Source organism: Oncorhynchus kisutch, linkage group LG8, assembly GCF_002021735.2.
Source record: "Oncorhynchus kisutch isolate 150728-3 linkage group LG8, Okis_V2, whole genome shotgun sequence".
NCBI lineage: Eukaryota > Metazoa > Chordata > Actinopteri > Salmoniformes > Salmonidae > Oncorhynchus > Oncorhynchus kisutch.
This window is the reverse complement of record NC_034181.2, coordinates 61,843,973-61,862,622: the sequence shown is the minus strand read 5'-3', so window position 1 is coordinate 61,862,622 and position 18,650 is coordinate 61,843,973. Positions and strand designations below refer to the sequence as shown.

The window sequence follows — 18,650 nt, the reverse complement described above, 5'->3', positions numbered from 1 at the left end:
CCCCCTCTCCTCCCTGCACCCCCCTCTCTTGTTCCATGTCTTATTTTTTGCTTCCCCTCCCTCTACCCAACCCCTCCCTCTACCCAACCCTTTCCTCTCCACCTCTCTTCATCTCTCTCTCTTTCTATGTCTTTATAGTGTACTTTATATATCCCTGTACCTTCCCCCACGCTCTCTTCTCTCTTCTCTCTCTACCCGCCATGTTTTAGTGTTTTCTCTGTTCTGCTCTGTGCCCTCCCTCCCTCCGTCTCTCTCTCAGCGTTGGCAGATGTGCTGGTGACGGCTGTGTGCCCATGGCGCTGGCGGTCCCCAGGTGGCAGAGATGACAGTTATTGATGTTCAGGTGTGAGCTTTTTACAGTGGGCCTGGAGCCTCTAGCCAGCCAGCTCCACGCACTCTGAGCACGGTCCCCTACTGACTGGGTCTGATAGAACAGCAGCAGCAAGAACACAAACAACACAGCAACAAGTCCACCTGAGAATTAGGGCTTTAGCTGCTTGTGAGCACACAGCTGTGGACTTGTCTGATACGATTGGAAGTCCAGCTTTTCTTCCCTTTGGTTGTGTTGCCAGTATGAGTAGAATCTTGGTGCAAACTGCAGAGGCCATATTTTTTTTGCTGAAATTAGGATGTTGACGGATCCAAACAACGGGCCAGTTAGTTCTTGTTGGTATGTGTATGTGTGTGAGATCCCCAGAGTGGCCGCACACTCGTCTCTGTGTCTCGGCCGGTGCCAGTGCCCAGTGCCAGTGCCCAGTGCCGTCCTAACACACTCCAGATGTGCCAGGCCGGGGAGTTGTTCTTGGCACGGCCCGCCTCGGCAGAATGTCACAAATACTTTCCTTTATTTAGGAATGGCTCTGGGTTAGCGGCTGGGGAGAAAGGGAGGGGAGGAGGGGAAGGAGAGAGGAAGGGAGCAGAAGGAGAGAGGAAGGGAGGAAAAAGAGAGCTAGAGGGAGGGTGGGAGCAAAATGAGAAGGGGGGGGGGGTGGAGGAGAAACAGAGCTCCATGGAACATCTGGATTTTATTAGCAGCCATTGGGAAAATGTGAAAAGGACGTTTTTTTTCTGTGAGTAGCGATATGCTCCATGTAACCACTTCACTGCCGAGCGACGCCCTCCCCGAAGAGAACAGATGGCCGCTAGACTTCAATACAATTATATCAATAACAGTCATCACAGCCGTCAGCGCCACATGACAAGCACACTAAAGTACAGAGAAGCAGGGAACCGAAACTTGTCTCACAAGTGCTGTTGTGTTGGGTGGGGAAGGAAGCCGACTCTGAAACGCAGGTCCCTCGTCAGGGCGTTTTCGTCACCATCACCATGAAGTCTCCCTCTCCCTCACAGTTCAAATCAAGAGCTGGCTTTTCCGCCAGCCCGCCACTAACATTACCCAGAAACAGCAAGCAGAGGGAGGACGGAGAGAGGTGGAGGAATAAACTGTTATGTAGTCGGTAAATGAATAAACACAAAGTCGTAAGGGAATACTCATTGGTGCGCTGAACAACGCAGAGACTGAGAGTCCTATTTAAACATAAACAGAGAAGTAGAGAGTAGGGAGTAGCAGTATTGGTTCCTTGTTTTCCATGTTGTTCTACCTTTCTCCCTGGCCATGCCTCATGTCTCCGACATCTGAGTACTGTATCTGCTGTCTCTGACTGGTGCAGACGTTGAGAGAGCTGATCTCTCCTGTGTATTAGACCGTTTTACACTGACCTTGTCCTGGTCTGTCCTGGTCAGCTCGTGTCCTCTGCCCAGTAACTCAGTGGTAACTAGGTCAGCCCAGGAACCAGTGTGTCTGGCCTCATCCCACTCTCCTCCTCCTCAAATGGATGGAGTGTCTGAGGACCCCCTCCTCCTCCTCCACACAGCTGGGGTCTCAGCAGTTACACACCACATGGGTCACCACTGCACTGCCGCCACACCCTAAATGGTTTTAACATATATTCTGTGAGTTATTACTGTATGTGCTGTGAGGCGCCTGCTGCGCTCAGTCTAACTTTCCCTATGTTGTCTATCTTTCATTCTACACACACACGGTCACACACACACACACACACACATATGCATTTTCTCCCTGGGCCTTTCAGTTCTCCATTATTAAACAGACATTTATTCCCCACTGAATGTTTGTTTTCACTAAACATATTTGTTCAACCAAGTCTGTGTAGTATCGCAGTGATTCCCAAGTAACAGGGTAATGTGTGTATTTGTTTCTGCTTATTCCGTGCTTGTACATTTCTGTGGAGGGAGCTGGGGGTGCTCTCTCTCCAAGGCTCTCTCCCACCCTGTCATTAGTGAACCTAAAGCCTCTGAACTCTAAATCAGCTCAAGATGATCCCCAGTCTGGTTTCTAACACAAAGAGAGATAGAGACAGAGAGAGAGAGAGACAGAGAGACACAGAGAGAGAGAGACCGAGAGACAAAGAGAGAGACACAGGGAGAGAGAAAGAGACCGAGAGACAAAGAGAGAGACACAGGGAGAGAGAGAGAGAGACCGAGAGACAAAGAGAGAGACACAGGGAGAGAGAGAGAGAGAGAGAGAGAGAGAGACAGAGAGAGACACACAGAGAGAGAGAGAGTGAGACACAGAGAGAGGAGAGAGAGAGTCTGCCATTCAGACAGGTTGACTGAGTTCTCCCAGGCAGGAGGACCTTTACATCATCATCAATGCCAGGTTCATCCATCCAGCATGTCTGATCACTATCTAACCCACTATCCCTCTGCTCCAACATCTCCCTCCCGTCAGACCTAGTCTATTCTTTATGGTGCCTCCACCCACTCCCATGCTAAGGGGTCTCTGTCAATCCCTGGGTCAGGAGAGGGGCGATGAGGATGGGGAGTCTGGAGGGGGCTAGGGAGAGAGGTGCGGGGGTCCCTGGTTGCGGGGCGCAGGGCTCTAATCCCCATGTTTTGATGTGAGGCCTGTGTTTGTGTGGACTACTCGGCGGCCTGATGGGGAGCAGATGTGGGAAGGCAGGCGGGCGGGCACCGAGCCAGAGCAGCTGGGAGAAATTAAAAACAACAGCATTCCTGGAGACTGGGGGAATTACAGAGAGAGGGAGAGAGAGAGAGAGGGAGAGCGCTAGAGACAGGGAGAGATTTAGGGGTATGTGTCCCAGAGAGGAGCCCATTTGGAGAGAGGGAGAGCGACAGAGGTGCAAGAGAAGATCTCTAGAGACCACCTCAGAGTCTGTCTGCGTCTAAGGCACAGTTACAGTAGCTCTGTTCTAAAGTGAAGGATAGGCCATGTGATAACGGAGACACTACCAGCAGCCAACCAGCCTCTTAATGGCCTGTCATTACATGATGGTTTCTTGTGTGTTTTGGTGGTTTTAGTGAAAGCGTATGTCCTGAAATCAATCAAGAGACCCAGAAATAGCTCCAGAATGACAAACTGGAGTGTGATCTCGCACGGAATAGTTTTTCATCTTGTTTGTAGCACAATAGGACTGAACTGAAACCCTTTTTAGAACACAGATTGCTGACTGACCGTTCCTTCCCTGGAAGCCATTTTTAGTCGTGATTACGGGAAACATACAGCTGTGTACAGGAGAGACTGACAACAGTGTAATCAGCAAAAGCTTTTGACTGCATACTGTGTGCTGCAGCTAAGGCCAGAGCCAGCGCCGGGCTCCCAAATCCTCCGGGAGTCTATGAAGCAGCATTGTATCCTATTTTCTGTATTGATTACTGTGTAGATCCACTTTGAGTGGGAGATAAGAGGGCTGCGTGGAAGGAAGAAGAGGAAGGCTCAGAACGTCCTGTACCTCTCCCCTGAACAGGATCCACTGCGGTGCCCTGATGCCATGGTTCCTTAATTAGACAGAGGAAACACAGTGAAAGCAACAGGACACACGCTGTGGTCAGATGGACATGCTGGGGGATTGACAGCTCTACCCAGGAAGTCTGTTGAGGTGTGGACCATCAACTCTGTTTCTCTCTCTCTGTTTTTCCCTTGGCACGAGTCCTTCCTGTCCTTCAGCACAATGGGAGCACAGATGGCCACAGATGGGGGGGGGGGGGGGGGGGGGGGGTGTTCGGACAGAGCAGACTTTCTAATGTATTAAAAATGAAATCCAGAGTTGTGTGTGAGTGTGTGTGTGTGTGTGTGTGTGTGCATCCTTTAGCTGGTCAGATTAAACAGCTGTGAGTAATCCCACAGCAGTTGCAGACAGGCCAGGAGGGCAGGACTCCTCTCCTCCTCTCTCCCCCTCGCCCCAGGAGTCTCGGCCCTCCCAGCCAGGCCGTCCCAGAACCCCTCGGGAGCCCTAGCAGCAGTTGCCATGTGAAGGAACTCTCCCCGAGGAGTAAATGAACAGCTCTGATTGAGGCATGCTTTCTGTCAAAATGGTCACAGTTTCATTCAAATCATAGTCAGAGGGTGGGTCAAGTTTGTTCAGTCGTCATGGAAATAGAGTGCATGTACATTATGGGATTCGAGTGAAATGACCAATCAGGGATCGTCAGTCTGTCTGCATTTTTTTAAAGCAAAAAAGTGACAAGAATCCAGGCCTCAAAGAGTTTGTGTGCGGTCCTCTTGTCCTCCTTGTTTTGTTGTTGTTGAAGTCAGTCAGTATAGCTACAATAGCTGCTGAACAGGAATACTGTTTGTTGAGTGTGGTGACTGATGGACGAGCCCTGCCCTGCCTGCCTCCTCTTCTCTCTGACAGACAGACACCCAGGCAGACCAGAGAGGAGAGCAGCCCAGCTGTGCAGCACAGGGCCAGGCAGGGTACCTGTCTACATTTGTCCGTGGCTGGGAGCGGAGACATTGCAGTCCTACTGGCAGGAGCCACCAGCTCAATATACCAGTATTGATGCAGGGACTGGTTTGGGTTTTTACTTTACCTTCTATACCGGTATTTGAATGTTTGGTTTGTTAAATGTGATACGCCATGTGTAATGTCACTTTTTATAGTTGACTTCGCTACTTGAGTCATCTCTCTCCGCTCTTTCTCTCCGTGACACTTTCCACACAGACCTAGCCACGCCCCCTGTCACTCAAGGAGCGCATTTGATGTTCCTCGACCACAAGACACTTGCGTTCAGTCTGCATGGTCAATGTAGCATATACAACAACAATACTGATGACAACAATGCTGTTTTCACTGCTTCTTAACATAAATCCACTAGCGTTCTATAGTGACACTATTAGTTTGTGTTTCTTACATCAGTAAACAGCTAGTTTGTCTTTTCTTAGCAAGTTGCCCTAAATCTTGTGAGACGCTAATTGTTAGCCGATAAAGCTAATAGCTAGCTAATAAATGTACTGAGTAAGAGCAAACGTAGCTAGCTAATACAGCCTGACAATGCCAGTGATGGTGTAGACCTAAAGCATGTTGTTTGTGTAATAGTATCTTCTAAATCAGAGAAATATGCGAAGCAAGAATATGTTGGCTACATGAAGTAGCTAAGAGAAAACATTCAATGTAGCCAAAGCTGATAGGGTCCCCTAGAAAACACTTATCAACACTAGTTCCTACCCTACCCTGCCCACTATTATATTCTAACTATAGAATTAGAATAGTCTTTATATTTATGATACTGCCCAATCCTTTCACTGGTTATTTTTTCTTACCCTGTCCATAGATTCGTTTTATATTTCCATGATTCCATTGTTTCTGCTCTAATCGCAAGTCAAATCGCAATTGCAACATTTGGTTAAAAATAAATCCTAGATTATATGCCCACATCATGCAGCACTGTGGAAATGATCTCCAAAACAAAAAATACCGTCCAATTTTTTAAAAATACAGTGGCATAATATTTTGGCCATATCGCCCAGCCCTAGCAGGGCTTCAATACTAACACCTTGTGTTTAGGGGGAGTGGTGTCCTGGCGAGCGCCCCTTGTGTTTGAGAGGACCACAGTCAGATTTTCAATGGCCATTGTAGCTTCTAGAATCTAGAATAACACTCTTGAAAATCAGAGCCTAGCTTTTTGGGAGTTCTACATGCAAATATGGAAATAGCCATATTTAAGAGAGTTTAAGAGAATGTTAACTGTGGCAGGAATACTGTGGAAGGGTTCCATTCATTAACCATTGCTCTGGAACACAGTGTGCCCTGCATATTTTTTTCATAGTCAGCAGCAGAGGATCTGAGTTTAGTAGTTCAGTAGTAGAGAGAAGAGCAGTAAGGAGCTGCGCCTGTCCGTCCTGGCTGTCCGTCCTGGCTGCAGAGGTGACTTCTCCCTGCCACCCCAGAAACACTTTAACCCTGAGGACCGCGGCACCCTCCACCATCCTGCAGCTGCTCTCCCTGGAGGTCAAGACCTAATTATCCTCCTGTTGCTTGTGTGGCAGTGACCCGATGTGTTTGGTTATTTTTGCACTTGACAGTGGCTGCAGCTTAGCGGGTGGGTTGGGGTGGAGGTCTGTTCCAAACATGGTCAGGAGTACTAGTACTACATGCTAGTGGGGTGCCTGTAGGTCTATGAGGCTCCCTGCGAGCTGCTCCCTGCGTGGCCGACATGATCCTGCTGTCCGAGTGGAGTTAACAGTGGAGTGAACTCCGAGACAGCTGATAGAGAGGCCTGGCTTAAACGTTCCTCCTCAGCACATGCCTCTGTACTGGTCTAATACAGATACTGGGTCCAGGACTCGCAGGGTATACGCATATATAAGTACGGTGGGTACACACACACATGGTCTCACACACTGTAAAGCTATCTTCTCCGTGGCTGTGAAAGCCATCACACTCGGCAGCTCATGTTTTTGTAGCAGAAGGATCTCATTCCACCCACATCCCTCTGACGGCTGCTGCTTCCCCTGTTACACTCAGTGTTTACCATGGAGCATTTAATACTGAATACTCCAACACTGAGCCAGGGCTGATTACTCTCACTGGATAATGTGTATGCATGGCCCCCGAAAAATATATTAGAAAGATTATTACATTTTATCCACATTATTTCAAAGAACAAATATTATTTTGAATGAAAAAAAGTATGTGATTATGTGTAAACAATGTAGTTGAGATTGCAATCGATAGACCTTTTAATACATCAAAAAGAAACCAACATTTACAGCCTTCTCTCTGCAGCTTTGCATAAGAAACTACAAGAGTTGTTGTGGTCATAGTAGGAGGCAGAAAGAATGCCAGTGTGGGGACTGGGCAGTGACAAGCCAGTGTGGGGACTGGGCAGTGACAAGCCAGTGTGTCCCGGTGTATGTGGAAGGCGACAGGGCACGGCAGAGGAATAGCAGCCCTTGTCCTATCTCCTGGAAAAGGCGATGCCACCTGACCGCTCCAGGCCGTCCCGTCCCTCCTGTCCCCGACTGGAGCAGCCCTGCCTTTCCTTGTTTGGTCCCGGCTGGGGGCCTCATTCCAGCCTCGTAGAAGTGTCTCTGTGATGGACAGCAGCAGATCCAGCTGCACTTGTCACTCACCATCTGTCCATATGGAGGACGAGATGGGACAGGCGGGGAGTATCAGTGGGACTGGGGCGGAGGGGTGGGAAGGGAGAGTGGAGGGGGGGGGGGGGGGTTGAGGACACTGATAGGGATGTCAGTACTACGGGGGGCGTTGTTGGTGTGGTGGTGGGGGGGGGGGGGGGGGGGGGGGTCAGCAGCTGAGCGGACCAGCAGGTGTTACTTTATGTCTCCAAGAGCTCTAATATTTTGCATGTTGTTCCAAGCCCCCATCTCTCTGCTGTAGTACAACATCGTTCACAGAGTCTCTGCAGCAGAAACAAGACCTCACAGCCAGGCCATCAATACATTCTCTCTCATATCAAATCAGTGGGTCATGAGTGGGTTTCAGATAATGGAAGCAACACTGATCAATAAATACAACTAGCTATTAAGATTTTTTTCTCTCTCTCTCTCTCTCTCTCTCTCTCTCTCTCTCTCTCTCTCTCTCTCTCTCTCTCTCTCTCTCTCTCTCTCTCTCTCTCTCTCTCTCTCTCTCTCTCTCTCTCTCTCTCTCTCTCTCTCTCTCTCTCTCTCTCTCTCTCTCTCTCTCTCTCTCTCTCCTCTCTCTCTCTCTCTCCATCTCTCTCTCTCTCTCTCTCTCTCTCTCTCTCTCCTCTCTCTCTCTCCTCTCTCTCTCTCTCTCTCCTCCTCTCTCTCTCTCTCCCCTCCCTCCCTCTCCCTGCAGGTAGCACAGAAAAGAAGGTTGGAACGATGCCCGATTCACCTGCTGATGTCAAAACCCAGCCCAGGTTGACTCCGCCCACAATGCCACCTCCACCCCCGGCCGTCAGCCAGGCACCCAATCGCAACGCTTCATCACACCCCACCACCAGTAGTCAAGTAAGGCATTTTTTTTTATTCCTTATTCTCTGTTTGCACTCTAAAACATGTATGCATGCTATCTTTCAATTAAAAAAATACTTATATCATATCTTACCTGGCATAAAATACTATTTTGTATTGCTACCATGTCTGTGTTCTCTCAATGAATGCCTGAATCCTCTTTGTAACTTTATAAAGAACCTTGTAAATTCCCTGAGGTAGTATATGTATCTATCTTGAAGGTGTTTTGTGCAGCATTGGGCCGGGCAGGATGTGAACAGAATAGTGAGCTGGTAGGAGTGCTGCATCAGCTCTTCTCTGTCATTGGCACGGCTCTACCTCTGCGGCTGTTAGGAAGGGAACCTGCCTGGGCTTCAGGGAAACGGGCTGCTACAGGCTGCTGATGGGCTCCATAGGCCTGGCTGTGTGTTTCTGATGATACTGTAGCTTCAACATGATGAAGACTAGACTTCAGTCAGTTGTGTGTGTAGAATTCCCTGGTGGATCAAGTGTCTTGGAGTATGTGTGAGAATGGCTGTGGCACTGTCTCTGTGTGTATGTATGTGTGTGTGTGTGTGTGTTGGGGGGGGGGGGGTTGTTTACCGGCTGTAGTTGCACAGGGGCTGGGCTTGCCGGGCTACAGACCACTTTCTTCCCTATATAGCAATGACAGTCCGTGTTGTTTCACCTGTTGTGGTGGTCACCAGTGTAGCTCGCTCTCCCCTCTAAAACCAGAACACAAGTGGCGGGTCACATGGTTAGCCCACATGTGTGCCGACCGGCCTGGCTCCAATGGAGAAATTAGAGTCAAGGGTAGAAATGAGAGGAACCGTGTACAGAACATATATTCAAAAACTACCATCTAACACACACTGTTGGCATATTGCCATATGCACTCCGACAAACTGGGGGAGAAATTAAACACCCTGCAAATTGAAATGTTTTCAAACATATTAGGGATGGGTGGTATCCAGATCGTCATACCATCATTCTCTCATCTCCGCCCTTCTCTCATACCGGGATATACGGTCATACCATCCTTCTCTCATACCGGGATATACGGTCATACCATCCTTCTCTCATATCCACCCTTCTCTCATACCGGGATATACGGTCATACCATCCTTCTCTCATATCCACCCTTCTCTCATACCGGGATATACGGTCATACCATCCTTCTCTCATATCCACCCTTCTCTCATACCGGGATATACGGTATTACTGGCTTAGTACACAGGGTGGCTCCAAAAAAAAAACACAAAAAAAGCCTATTGGGCATCTAATACCAGAATACTAACAAAATTAGCACAGATATTAGCGAATTTCGATGGAGGCTGCTAGCTAAATACGCTAATGAGCACAAAACAAAAATAAACTAATTGAGATTGCAGAGACAGGCAATTCTGCTACGAAATGTATACATATCTAGGTAGGCGCTACCGAATGTCATTTTTGGTGAGTTTGGACATTTACAAGCGAATGTGTACGAGAGACATTGTCCAAATGAACAAAGTTCCAGACGCATGCTTGTCTTAAGGAAGTACAGCACTGGCTCTGGATCAGCATGTATAGGCTACACTTGTGTCTGTGTGGAGTCTGGAGTTGCTAGGGAAACAGGCATGCCTGCTCTGCTCAGAGAAGAGGGGAGAGGAGAAGACAGACCGAGAACTGAGAGGAGAAAAAATGCAAGGAAATCAAGATTGTGTAAGCTGTACAGGTAACTCATCCAAAGAGTTTTGACTTCTCAAACATGGTAGAAAGCTAACACAATATGATGCCCCGTCATCTTATTAGTTGAGCCACTTACTTACATTAACTTGCAAGTTAACTTAGGGGCCGAGTTAATGCAGATTTCTGCGTTTTTCACTCAGGAAAGAAAGATAAAACGCTTCAGAAATATCTTGCTGTGTTTTGTAAACGCAGATGTAAAATGCTTTTTATTGTAATTTCTGGTTGGCAGTAGGCTAATTTCATACTTCAGTTGCACTTCTCCCCTCAGATGAGAATTCACGAATGGGCATTCTATCAACAGACAGCGCTCTGACTGATGTGTAGCTAGCTACCTTTTCTCCTGTACTTTTCTCGGTGTAGCCTACTTTTCTCTGGTAAAATGCAAGATTAACTTTAAGCCCAACATTAGGAAATGTAACGGGCTACATTCTTTCTATGATAAACATTAGAAATATGATGGCCATGCAGCTTATTTTTTCTTTGGAAGCTCATTTACTTGTGTAGCTAGCTAACAGCCAAGTAGCGTTGCACTTCTGTTGTCATCTGATGAAAATGAAGCTGTTTTCTGCCGAATATGTTGCACTAATGTCTTTTCCGTGACGGAAAATCTATAGTTGCATCTCCCTGATCAGTCTATTGAAGCAAAATAACACGATTGACTTTCGATATAAAATGTGAGCTCTGTCAATACACAGCTGGCCTCACCTGCTCCTGCTTTCTCCTATTGTGCTATTTCAAACAAACACGACTGGCTCCACTGTCCTGGGGGAACTACGTTTAGCTTCATAATGTCAAATAATGTGACAGGTGAAATTAAGAATGCGATCTGCTTTATCTCCTAACGTATTGCATAAGTTAACTAAAGGTATTTACTTAAAGAGTAGCTACAAATATGAAAGTGCATTGAAAAACCTCAAATAAATAGTTTCAATATATCAAAATACCCTGGTATACAGTATACAGTGCCTTGCGAAAGTATTCGGCCCCCTTGAACTTTGCGACCTTTTGCCACATTTCAGGCTTCAAACATAAAGATATAAAACTGTATTTTTTTGTGAAGAATCAACAACAAGTGGGGCACAATCATGAAGTGGAACGACATTTATTGGATATTTCAAACTTTTTTAACAAATCAAAAACTGAAAAATTGGGCGTGCAAAATTATTCAGCCCCTTTACTTTCAGTGCAGCAAACTCTCTCCAGAAGTTCAGTGAGGATCTCTGAATGATCCAATGTTGACCTAAATGACTAATGATGATAAATACAATCCACCTGTGTGTAATCAAGTCTCCGTATAAATGCACCTGCACTGTGATAGTCTCAGAGGTCCGTTAAAAGCGCAGAGAGCATCATGAAGAACAAGGAACACACCAGGCAGGTCCGAGATACTGTTGTGAAGAAGTTTAAAGCTGGATTTGGATACAAAAAGATTTCGCAAGCTTTAAACATCCCAAGGAGCACTGTGCAAGCGATAATATTGAAATGGAAGGAGTATCAGACCACTGCAAATCTCCCAAGACCTGGCCATCCCTCTAAACTTTCAGCTCATGCAAGGAGAAGACTGATCAGAGATGCAGCCAAGAGGCCCATGATCACTCTGGATGAACTGCAGAGATCTACAGCTGAGGTGGGAGACTCTGTCCATAGGACAACAATCAGTCGTATATTGCACAAATCTGGCCTTTATGAAAGAGTGGCAAGAAGAAAGCCATTTCTTAAAGATATCCATAAAAAGTGTCGTTTAAAGTTTGCCACAAGCCACCTGGGAGACACACCAAACATGTGGAAGAAGGTGCTCTGGTCAGATGAAACCAAAATTGAACTTTTTGGCAACAATGAAAAAACGTTATGTTTGGCGTAAAAGCAACACAGCTCATCACCCTGAACACACCATCCCCACTGTCAAACATGGTGGTGGCAGCATCATGGTTTGGGCCTGCTTTTCTTCAGCAGGGACAGGGAAGATGGTTAAAATTGATGGGAAGATGGATGGAGCCAAATACAGGACCATTCTGGAAGAAAACCTGATGGAGTCTGCAAAAGACCTGAGACTGGGACGGAGATTTGTCTTCCAACAAGACAGTGATCCAAAACATAAAGCAAAATCTACAATGGAATGGTTCAAAAATAAACATATCCAGGTGTTAGAATGGCCAAGTCAAAGTCCAGACCTGAATCCAATCGAGAATCTGTGGAAAGAACTGAAAACTGCTGTTCACAAATTCTCTCCATCCAACCTCACTGAGCTCGAGCTGTTTTGCAAGGAGGAATGGGAAAAATGTCAGTCTCTCGATGTGCAAAACTGATAGAGACATCGAGAATCTGTAATCGCAGCAAAAGGTGGTGCTACAAAGTATTAACTTAACACATGTCCTGAATAATTTTGCACGCCCAATTTTTCAGTTTTTGATTTGTTAAAAAAGTTTGAAATATCCAATAAATGTCGTTCCACTTCATGATTGTATCCCACTTGTTGTTGATTCTTCACAAAAAAATACAGTTTTATATCTTTATGTTTGAAGCCTGAAATGTAGCAAAAGGTCGCAAAGTTCAAGGGGGCCGAATACCTTCGCAAGGCACTGTATATGGTATACCGCCCACCAAGCTTAAAACATATCATATTAAACTCACACATGCATACATCCTTTAACATCTCAATAATTCAGCCGCATACACCCAAGACTAAGAATAAACAAAACATAAAAAGATTTATATACATTATACAGTATAAAAACAAATATCAGAGGAAACAATAGTATACTATATGATAAGTTACAAATGAGTGAATTGAATATGATTTCATTCTGATTGAGACGTACATCTTGTTGTGACAGTCACTGAAGACAGAGGATGGAGTGTAAGAATATCCCACCAATATTGGGTAATGTACCATTCAGTAGATGAAGCAGGGGAAAGGTGGAGCGTGGAACGGAGGGAGTAGTGGAGGGGTGTGGAGCAGGAGTGTGGCAGCCAGGCAGGGTGGGGAGGTGGGGTGGGGTGGGGGTGCCCTGAACCTGAAAGCTGCAAATCTACTTTCAGCTGGTGGACATGTGCAAGGACTGATTTAGCAGCACACCTGCTATTGGAATAAACTAACACAGGCCACAGGCCTATTTTTGGCACCTCTTTAACACGTTCCTCTTATAGTTGTGTCCTACTGAGTGAGTGGGTGAGCGAAAGTTAGAAACAGACTGGCGAAGGGGAGGAGGGCCACTGGGAGAGAGGGGGGAGGGTCAAACGGTCCCACTTGTGAGAGGCAGCTGAAGTTACTGCACACAGAGCCTTCACTCAAACTGGTATGAGCCGAGGCAGAGCACGAGCAGCAGAGTACGGGTTAGCAGCCAACAGTGTCTTTACCCAGCCTTACTGCATTCCCTGGCCTCAGCTTTAGTGTGTGCCCTGGCCTCAGCTTTAGTGTGTTCCCTGGCCTCAGCCTTAGTGTGTTCCCTGGCCTCAGCTTTAGTGTGTTCCCTAGGCCTCAGCCTTAGTGTTTCCCTGGCCTCAGCTTTAGTGTGTGCCCTGGCCTCAACCTTAGTGTGTTCCCTGGCCTTAGCTTTAGAGTGTTCCCTGGCCTCAGCCTTAGTGTGTTCCCTGGCCTCAGCCTTAGTGCATTCCCTGGCCTCAGCCTTAGTGCATTCCCTGGCCTCAGCTTTAGTGTGTTCCCTGGCCTCAGCCTTAGTGTGTTCCCTGGCCTCAGCTTTAGTGTGTTCCCTGGCCTCATCCTTAGTGTGTTCCCTGGCCTCAGCTTTTGTGTGTTTCCTGTCCTCAGCTTTAGTGTGTTTCCTGGCCTCAGCTTTAGTGTGTTCCCTGGACTCAGCCTGTAGTGTGTTCCCTGGCCTCAGCTTTAGTGTGTTCCTGGCCTCAGCCTTAGTGTGTGCCCTGGCCTCAGCTTTAGTGTGTTCCCTGGCCTCAGCTTTAGTGTGTTCCCTGGCCTCAGCTTTAGTGTATTCCCAGGTCTCAGCTTTAGTGCGTTCCCTGGCCTCAGTTTAGTGTGTTTCCTGGCCTCAGTCTTAGTGTGTTTCCTGGCCTCAGCCTTAGTGTGTTTCCTGGCCTCAGCTTTAGTGTGTTCCCTGGCCTCAGCCTTAGTGCATTCCCTGGCCTCAACCTTAGTGTGTTCCCTGGCCTCAGCCTTAGTGTGTTCCCTGGCCTCAGCCTTAGTGTGTTCCCTGGCCTCAGCCTTAGTGTGTTCCCTGGCCTCAGTCTTAGTGTGTTTCCTGGCCTCAGCCTTAGTGTGTTTACTGGCCTCAGCCTTAGTGTGTTCCCTGGCCTTAGCTTTAGAGTGTTCCCTGGCCTCAGCCTTAGTGTGTTCCCTGGCCTCAGCCTTAGTGCATTCCCTGGCCTCAGCCTTAGTGCGTTCCCTGGCCTCAGCTTTAGTGTGTTCCTGGTCCTCAGCCTTAGTGTGTTCCCTGGCCTCAGCTTTAGTGTGTTCCCTGGCCTCATCCTTAGTGTGTTCCCTGGCCTCAGCTTTTGTGTGTTTCCTGTCCTCAGCTTTAGTGTGTTTCCTGGCCTCAGCTTAGTGTGTTCCCTGGACTCAGCTTTAGTGTGTTCCCTGGCCTCAGCTTTAGTGTGTTCCCTGGCCTCAGCCTTAGTGTGTGCCCTGGCCTCAGCTTTAGTGTGTTCCCTGGCCTCAGCTTTAGTGTGTTCCCTGGCCTCAGCTTTAGTGTATTCCCCAGGTCTCAGCTTTAGTGCGTTCCCTGGCCTCAGTTAGTGTGTTTCCTGGGTCTCAGTCTTAGTGTGTTTCCTGGCCTCAGCCTTAGTGTGTTTCCTGGCCTCAGCTTTAGTGTGTTCCCTGGCCTCAGCCTTAGTGCATTCCCTGGCCTCAACCTTAGTGTGTTCCCTGGCCTCAGCCTTAGTGTGTTCCCTGGCCTCAGCCTTAGTGTGTTCCCTGGCCTCAGCCTTAGTGTGTTCCCTGGCCTCAGTCTTAGTGTGTTTCCTGGCCTCAGCCTTAGTGTGTTTCCTGGCCTCAGCCTTAGTGTGTTCCCTGGCCTCAGCCTTAGTGTGTTCCCTGGCCCTCAGCTTTAGTGTTGTCCCTGGCCTCAGCTTTAGTGTGTTCCCTGGCCTCAGCCTTAGTGTGTTCCCTGGCCTCAGCTTTTGTGTGTTTCCTGGCCTCAGCTTAGTGTGTTTCCTGTGGCCTCAGCTTTAGTGTGTTTCCTGGCCTTCAGCTTTAGTGTGTTCCCTGGTCTCAGCTTTTAGTGTGTTCCCTGGCCTCAGCATTAGTGTGTGCCCTGGCTCAGCTTTAGTGTGTTCCCTGGTCTCAGCTTAGTGTGTTCCCTGGCCTCAGCTTTAGTGTATTCCCAGTCTCAGCTTTAGTGCGTTCCATGGCCTCAGCTTTAGGTGGTTTCCTTGGCCTCAGTCTAGTGTGTTTCCTGGCTCAGCTTAGTGTGTTCCTGGGCCTCAGCCTTAGTGTGTTTCCTGGCCTAGCCTTAGTGTGTTTCCCTGGCCTCAGCCTTAGTGTGTTCCCGGGCCTCAGCCTTAGTGTGTTCCCTGGCCTCAGCTTAGTGTGTTCCCTGGCTCAGCCTTTAGTGTGTTCCTGGCCTCAGCCTTAGTGTGTTCCCTGGCCTCAGCCTTAGTGTGTTCCCTGGCCTCAGCTTTAGTGTGTTCCCTGGCCTCATCCTTAGTGTGTTCCCTGGCCTCAGCTTTAGTGTGTTCCCTGGCCTCAGCTTTAGTGTGTTCCCTGGCCTCAGCTTTAGTGTGTTCCCTGGCCTCATCCTTAGTGTGTTCCCTGGCCTCAGCTTTAGTGTGTTCCCTGGCCTCAGCTTTAGTGTGTTCCCTGGCCTCAGCCTTAGTGCATTCCCTGGCCTCAGCTTTAGTGTGTTCCCTGGCCTCAGCCTTAGTGTGTTCCCTGGCCTCAGCTTTAGTGTGTTCCCCTGGCCTCAGCCTTAGTGTGTTCCCTGGCCTCAGCTTTTGTGTGTTTCCTGGCCTCAGCTTTAGTGTGTTTCCTGGCCTCAGCTTTAGTGTGTTCCCAGGTCTCAGCCTTAGTGTGTTCCCTGGCCTCAGCCTTAGTGTGTTCCCTGGCCTCAGCTTTAGTGTGTTCCCTGGCCTCAGCCTTAGTGTGTTCCCTGGCCTCAGCCTTAGTGTGTTCCCTGGCTTCAGCTTTAGTGTGTTCCCTGGCCTCATCCTTAGTGTGTTCCCTGGCCTCAGCTTTAGTGTGTTCCCTGGTCTCAGCTTTAGTGTGTTCCCTGGCCTCAGCTTTAGTGTGTTCCCTGTCCTCAGCTTTAGTGTGTTCCCTGGCCTCAGCCTTAGTGTGTTCCCTGGCCTCAGCCTTAGTGTGTTTCCTGGCCTCAGCCTTAGTGCTTTCCCTGGTCCCAGCCTTAGTGTGTTCCCTGGCACCCAGCCTTACTTTGTGCCCTGGAGCTCTCCGCCTCAACCTTAAGGATGCATGTGCCATCACCACCCTCCTCGACCCTGTCCTCCGGCGGTCTCACACCGCATGACGTCTGGGGGGAGGAGGTAGAGGGACAAGTGGAGGATGGAGGAGGACAACAGACTGGTACTGACGGATGGCCTCTCTCCCTCTCTCTCCCTGCAGTGCTGAACGGGAGCAGTCACTCGAGTCACTCGCCCACTTCGCTCAACGGGGCGCCCTCTACACCCAACGGCTTCAGCAACGGCCCCCGCCATGTCGTCCACCGCCTCCCTGTCCAATCAGCAGCTGCCGCCGGCCTGTGGCGCCCGCCAGCTCTGCAAGCTCAAGCGCTTCCTCACCACGCTGCAGCAGTTCGGCAACGACATCTCGCCCGAGATCGGAGAGCGAGTCCGCAGTCTGGTGCTGGGCCTGGTGGTAAGTCCTCTTCTCTATCCCTCTCCCCTGTCTGTCTATCTCTCCCACTCATTCTCCTACTTTTCTGGAGTTACAGTACTTACTTAGTTGTGTCCAGTATCTCTTTCTGTCTCTCCATGTTTTACTGTGAAGCTTCTTCCCCAAGTGTTCCAATCTCTCCCTTCCTCTGGTTTTTGACAGAATTCCACCCTGACCATAGAAGAGTTCCACTCCAAACTCCAGGAGGCTACCAACTTCCCGCTGCGTCCCTTTGTCATTCCATTCCTCAAGGTAAGCACATCAAAACCCTACGTAGACACACCCTCCCTTTTTCCAATAGGCTGCCTAGGAATCCCCAGGTTATTTCCCAGTATGTCCCCTTTGAGCAGCTTCCACTTCTGATATTAGCTTGCATATGGAGATGGAAGGAAGAGCTTTCGAGAACAAAACCCACCCAAACAAACAAAGAATATTTCCCGGATGGCTGGCCAGTGTAGAAAGCGACCTGGTTTCTGTGCTTGAGCCGTGTGTGATTCCTCCATTAGTGTGTGGGTGTGGAGCTGATTGAAGCTCGGTATATAAAGGGAGTAGGACCCTGCAGATTTCCAACCCAGTCTGCTGCCGACTGCCTGGCGCTGGGCTGATCCGCTGGTCCATATGGCCATCGTTTGCGATTCATTAAAACTGGCACACGAGTGTTTACCCTGAGTGGCGCGGCGTGGAGCGGAGGGAGGGAGGGAGGGAGGGAGGTGAGGGTAAATAAGGCTCCCTGACAGATGTAGCCGGCCCGGGGCGGCTACCACGCAGAGCTTTTCACTCTGGCTGATGTCTTTGGCCTGATCCTGTTACCTGCATTGTCAAACCCACAGTCACGGAGACGAGAGCAGGGAGAGAGAGAGAGAGAGAGAGAGAGAGAGAGAGAGAGAGACAAAATCCATCTTTCCGAACGACTGTCATTATGAATAACACATTACTCTGCTGTGGTCCAGAAGTCACAATGCCAGCTGTTCAATACATAACACATGTAACAAATGTGACAGTAGGGAATGGGCCTTCAGGGACACTGCTGACGGTTCTGATGGAGGGAGGGGCAGTCATGCTGACACTGCGTGTGCGTGTCTGTGTGCGCGCGTGCCTGTGTCTGTCTGTGTGTCTGTGTCGGTGCTGGGTGCTGGCCGTGCTGCTTGGTGGTGACTAGGGCACACATTCCTGTCTGTCCCACACACTCTGTCTCTCTGTCCCTCCTGTTTATTCCCAGAGCAGAGGGACATATGGGGGACAACAGGGGGGCGGGCCAAGCTGGAGTCATGCCTGGTTATTAACTATAATTGCAGACATGATGGTGGCTTGTACGGTTGTGGATGGAATGTATTCCACACACCACATACCAACACAAATACATTCACATACATACAATACATTCACTACGGAGATCTTGGTTAGCTCAGTGAGGGAAAGATGAACAAGCAAACAGTGTCTGCTCTATAGGAAGGTGTTAACTAGCAACCAGGCAGCATTCCCACAGTGTGCTAGATAGATAGATAGATAGATAGATAGATAGATAGATAGATAGATAGATAGATAGATAGATAGATAGATAGATAGATAGATAGATAGATAGATAGATAGATAGATAGATAGATAGATAGATAGATAGATAGATAGATAGATAGATAGATAGATAGATAGATAGATAGATAGATAGATAGATAGATAGATAGATAGATAGATAGATAGATAGATAGATAGATAGTCAGGCCGTCAAAGTGACGGCCTGACTGAGCTCTCTGACAGCACCCACTTACCCCTCCTCTCTCCCCTCTTCCTCCCCTGAGGGAGACAGACACTGGGGAGGAATGTGTGGTGGTGGGTCTGTGTTATCTCACCCTCCCTGTCTCATCCTCTCTCTTTCTCTCT

General features: G+C 48.5%; 1 protein-coding gene across 1 annotated transcript in view; it reads left to right on the top strand.

The window, feature by feature from the left end:
- Nucleotides 1-18,650, top strand: part of LOC109895458 (protein CBFA2T3-like) — a 64,532-nt gene that overhangs the window by 29,848 nt on the left and 16,034 nt on the right. The window contains 4 exon segments of the mRNA XM_031830781.1: nucleotides 8,106-8,252; nucleotides 16,503-16,585; nucleotides 16,587-16,754; nucleotides 16,935-17,024. Of these exon segments, the coding sequence (XP_031686641.1) occupies nucleotides 8,106-8,252; nucleotides 16,503-16,585; nucleotides 16,587-16,754; nucleotides 16,935-17,024 (488 nt within the window).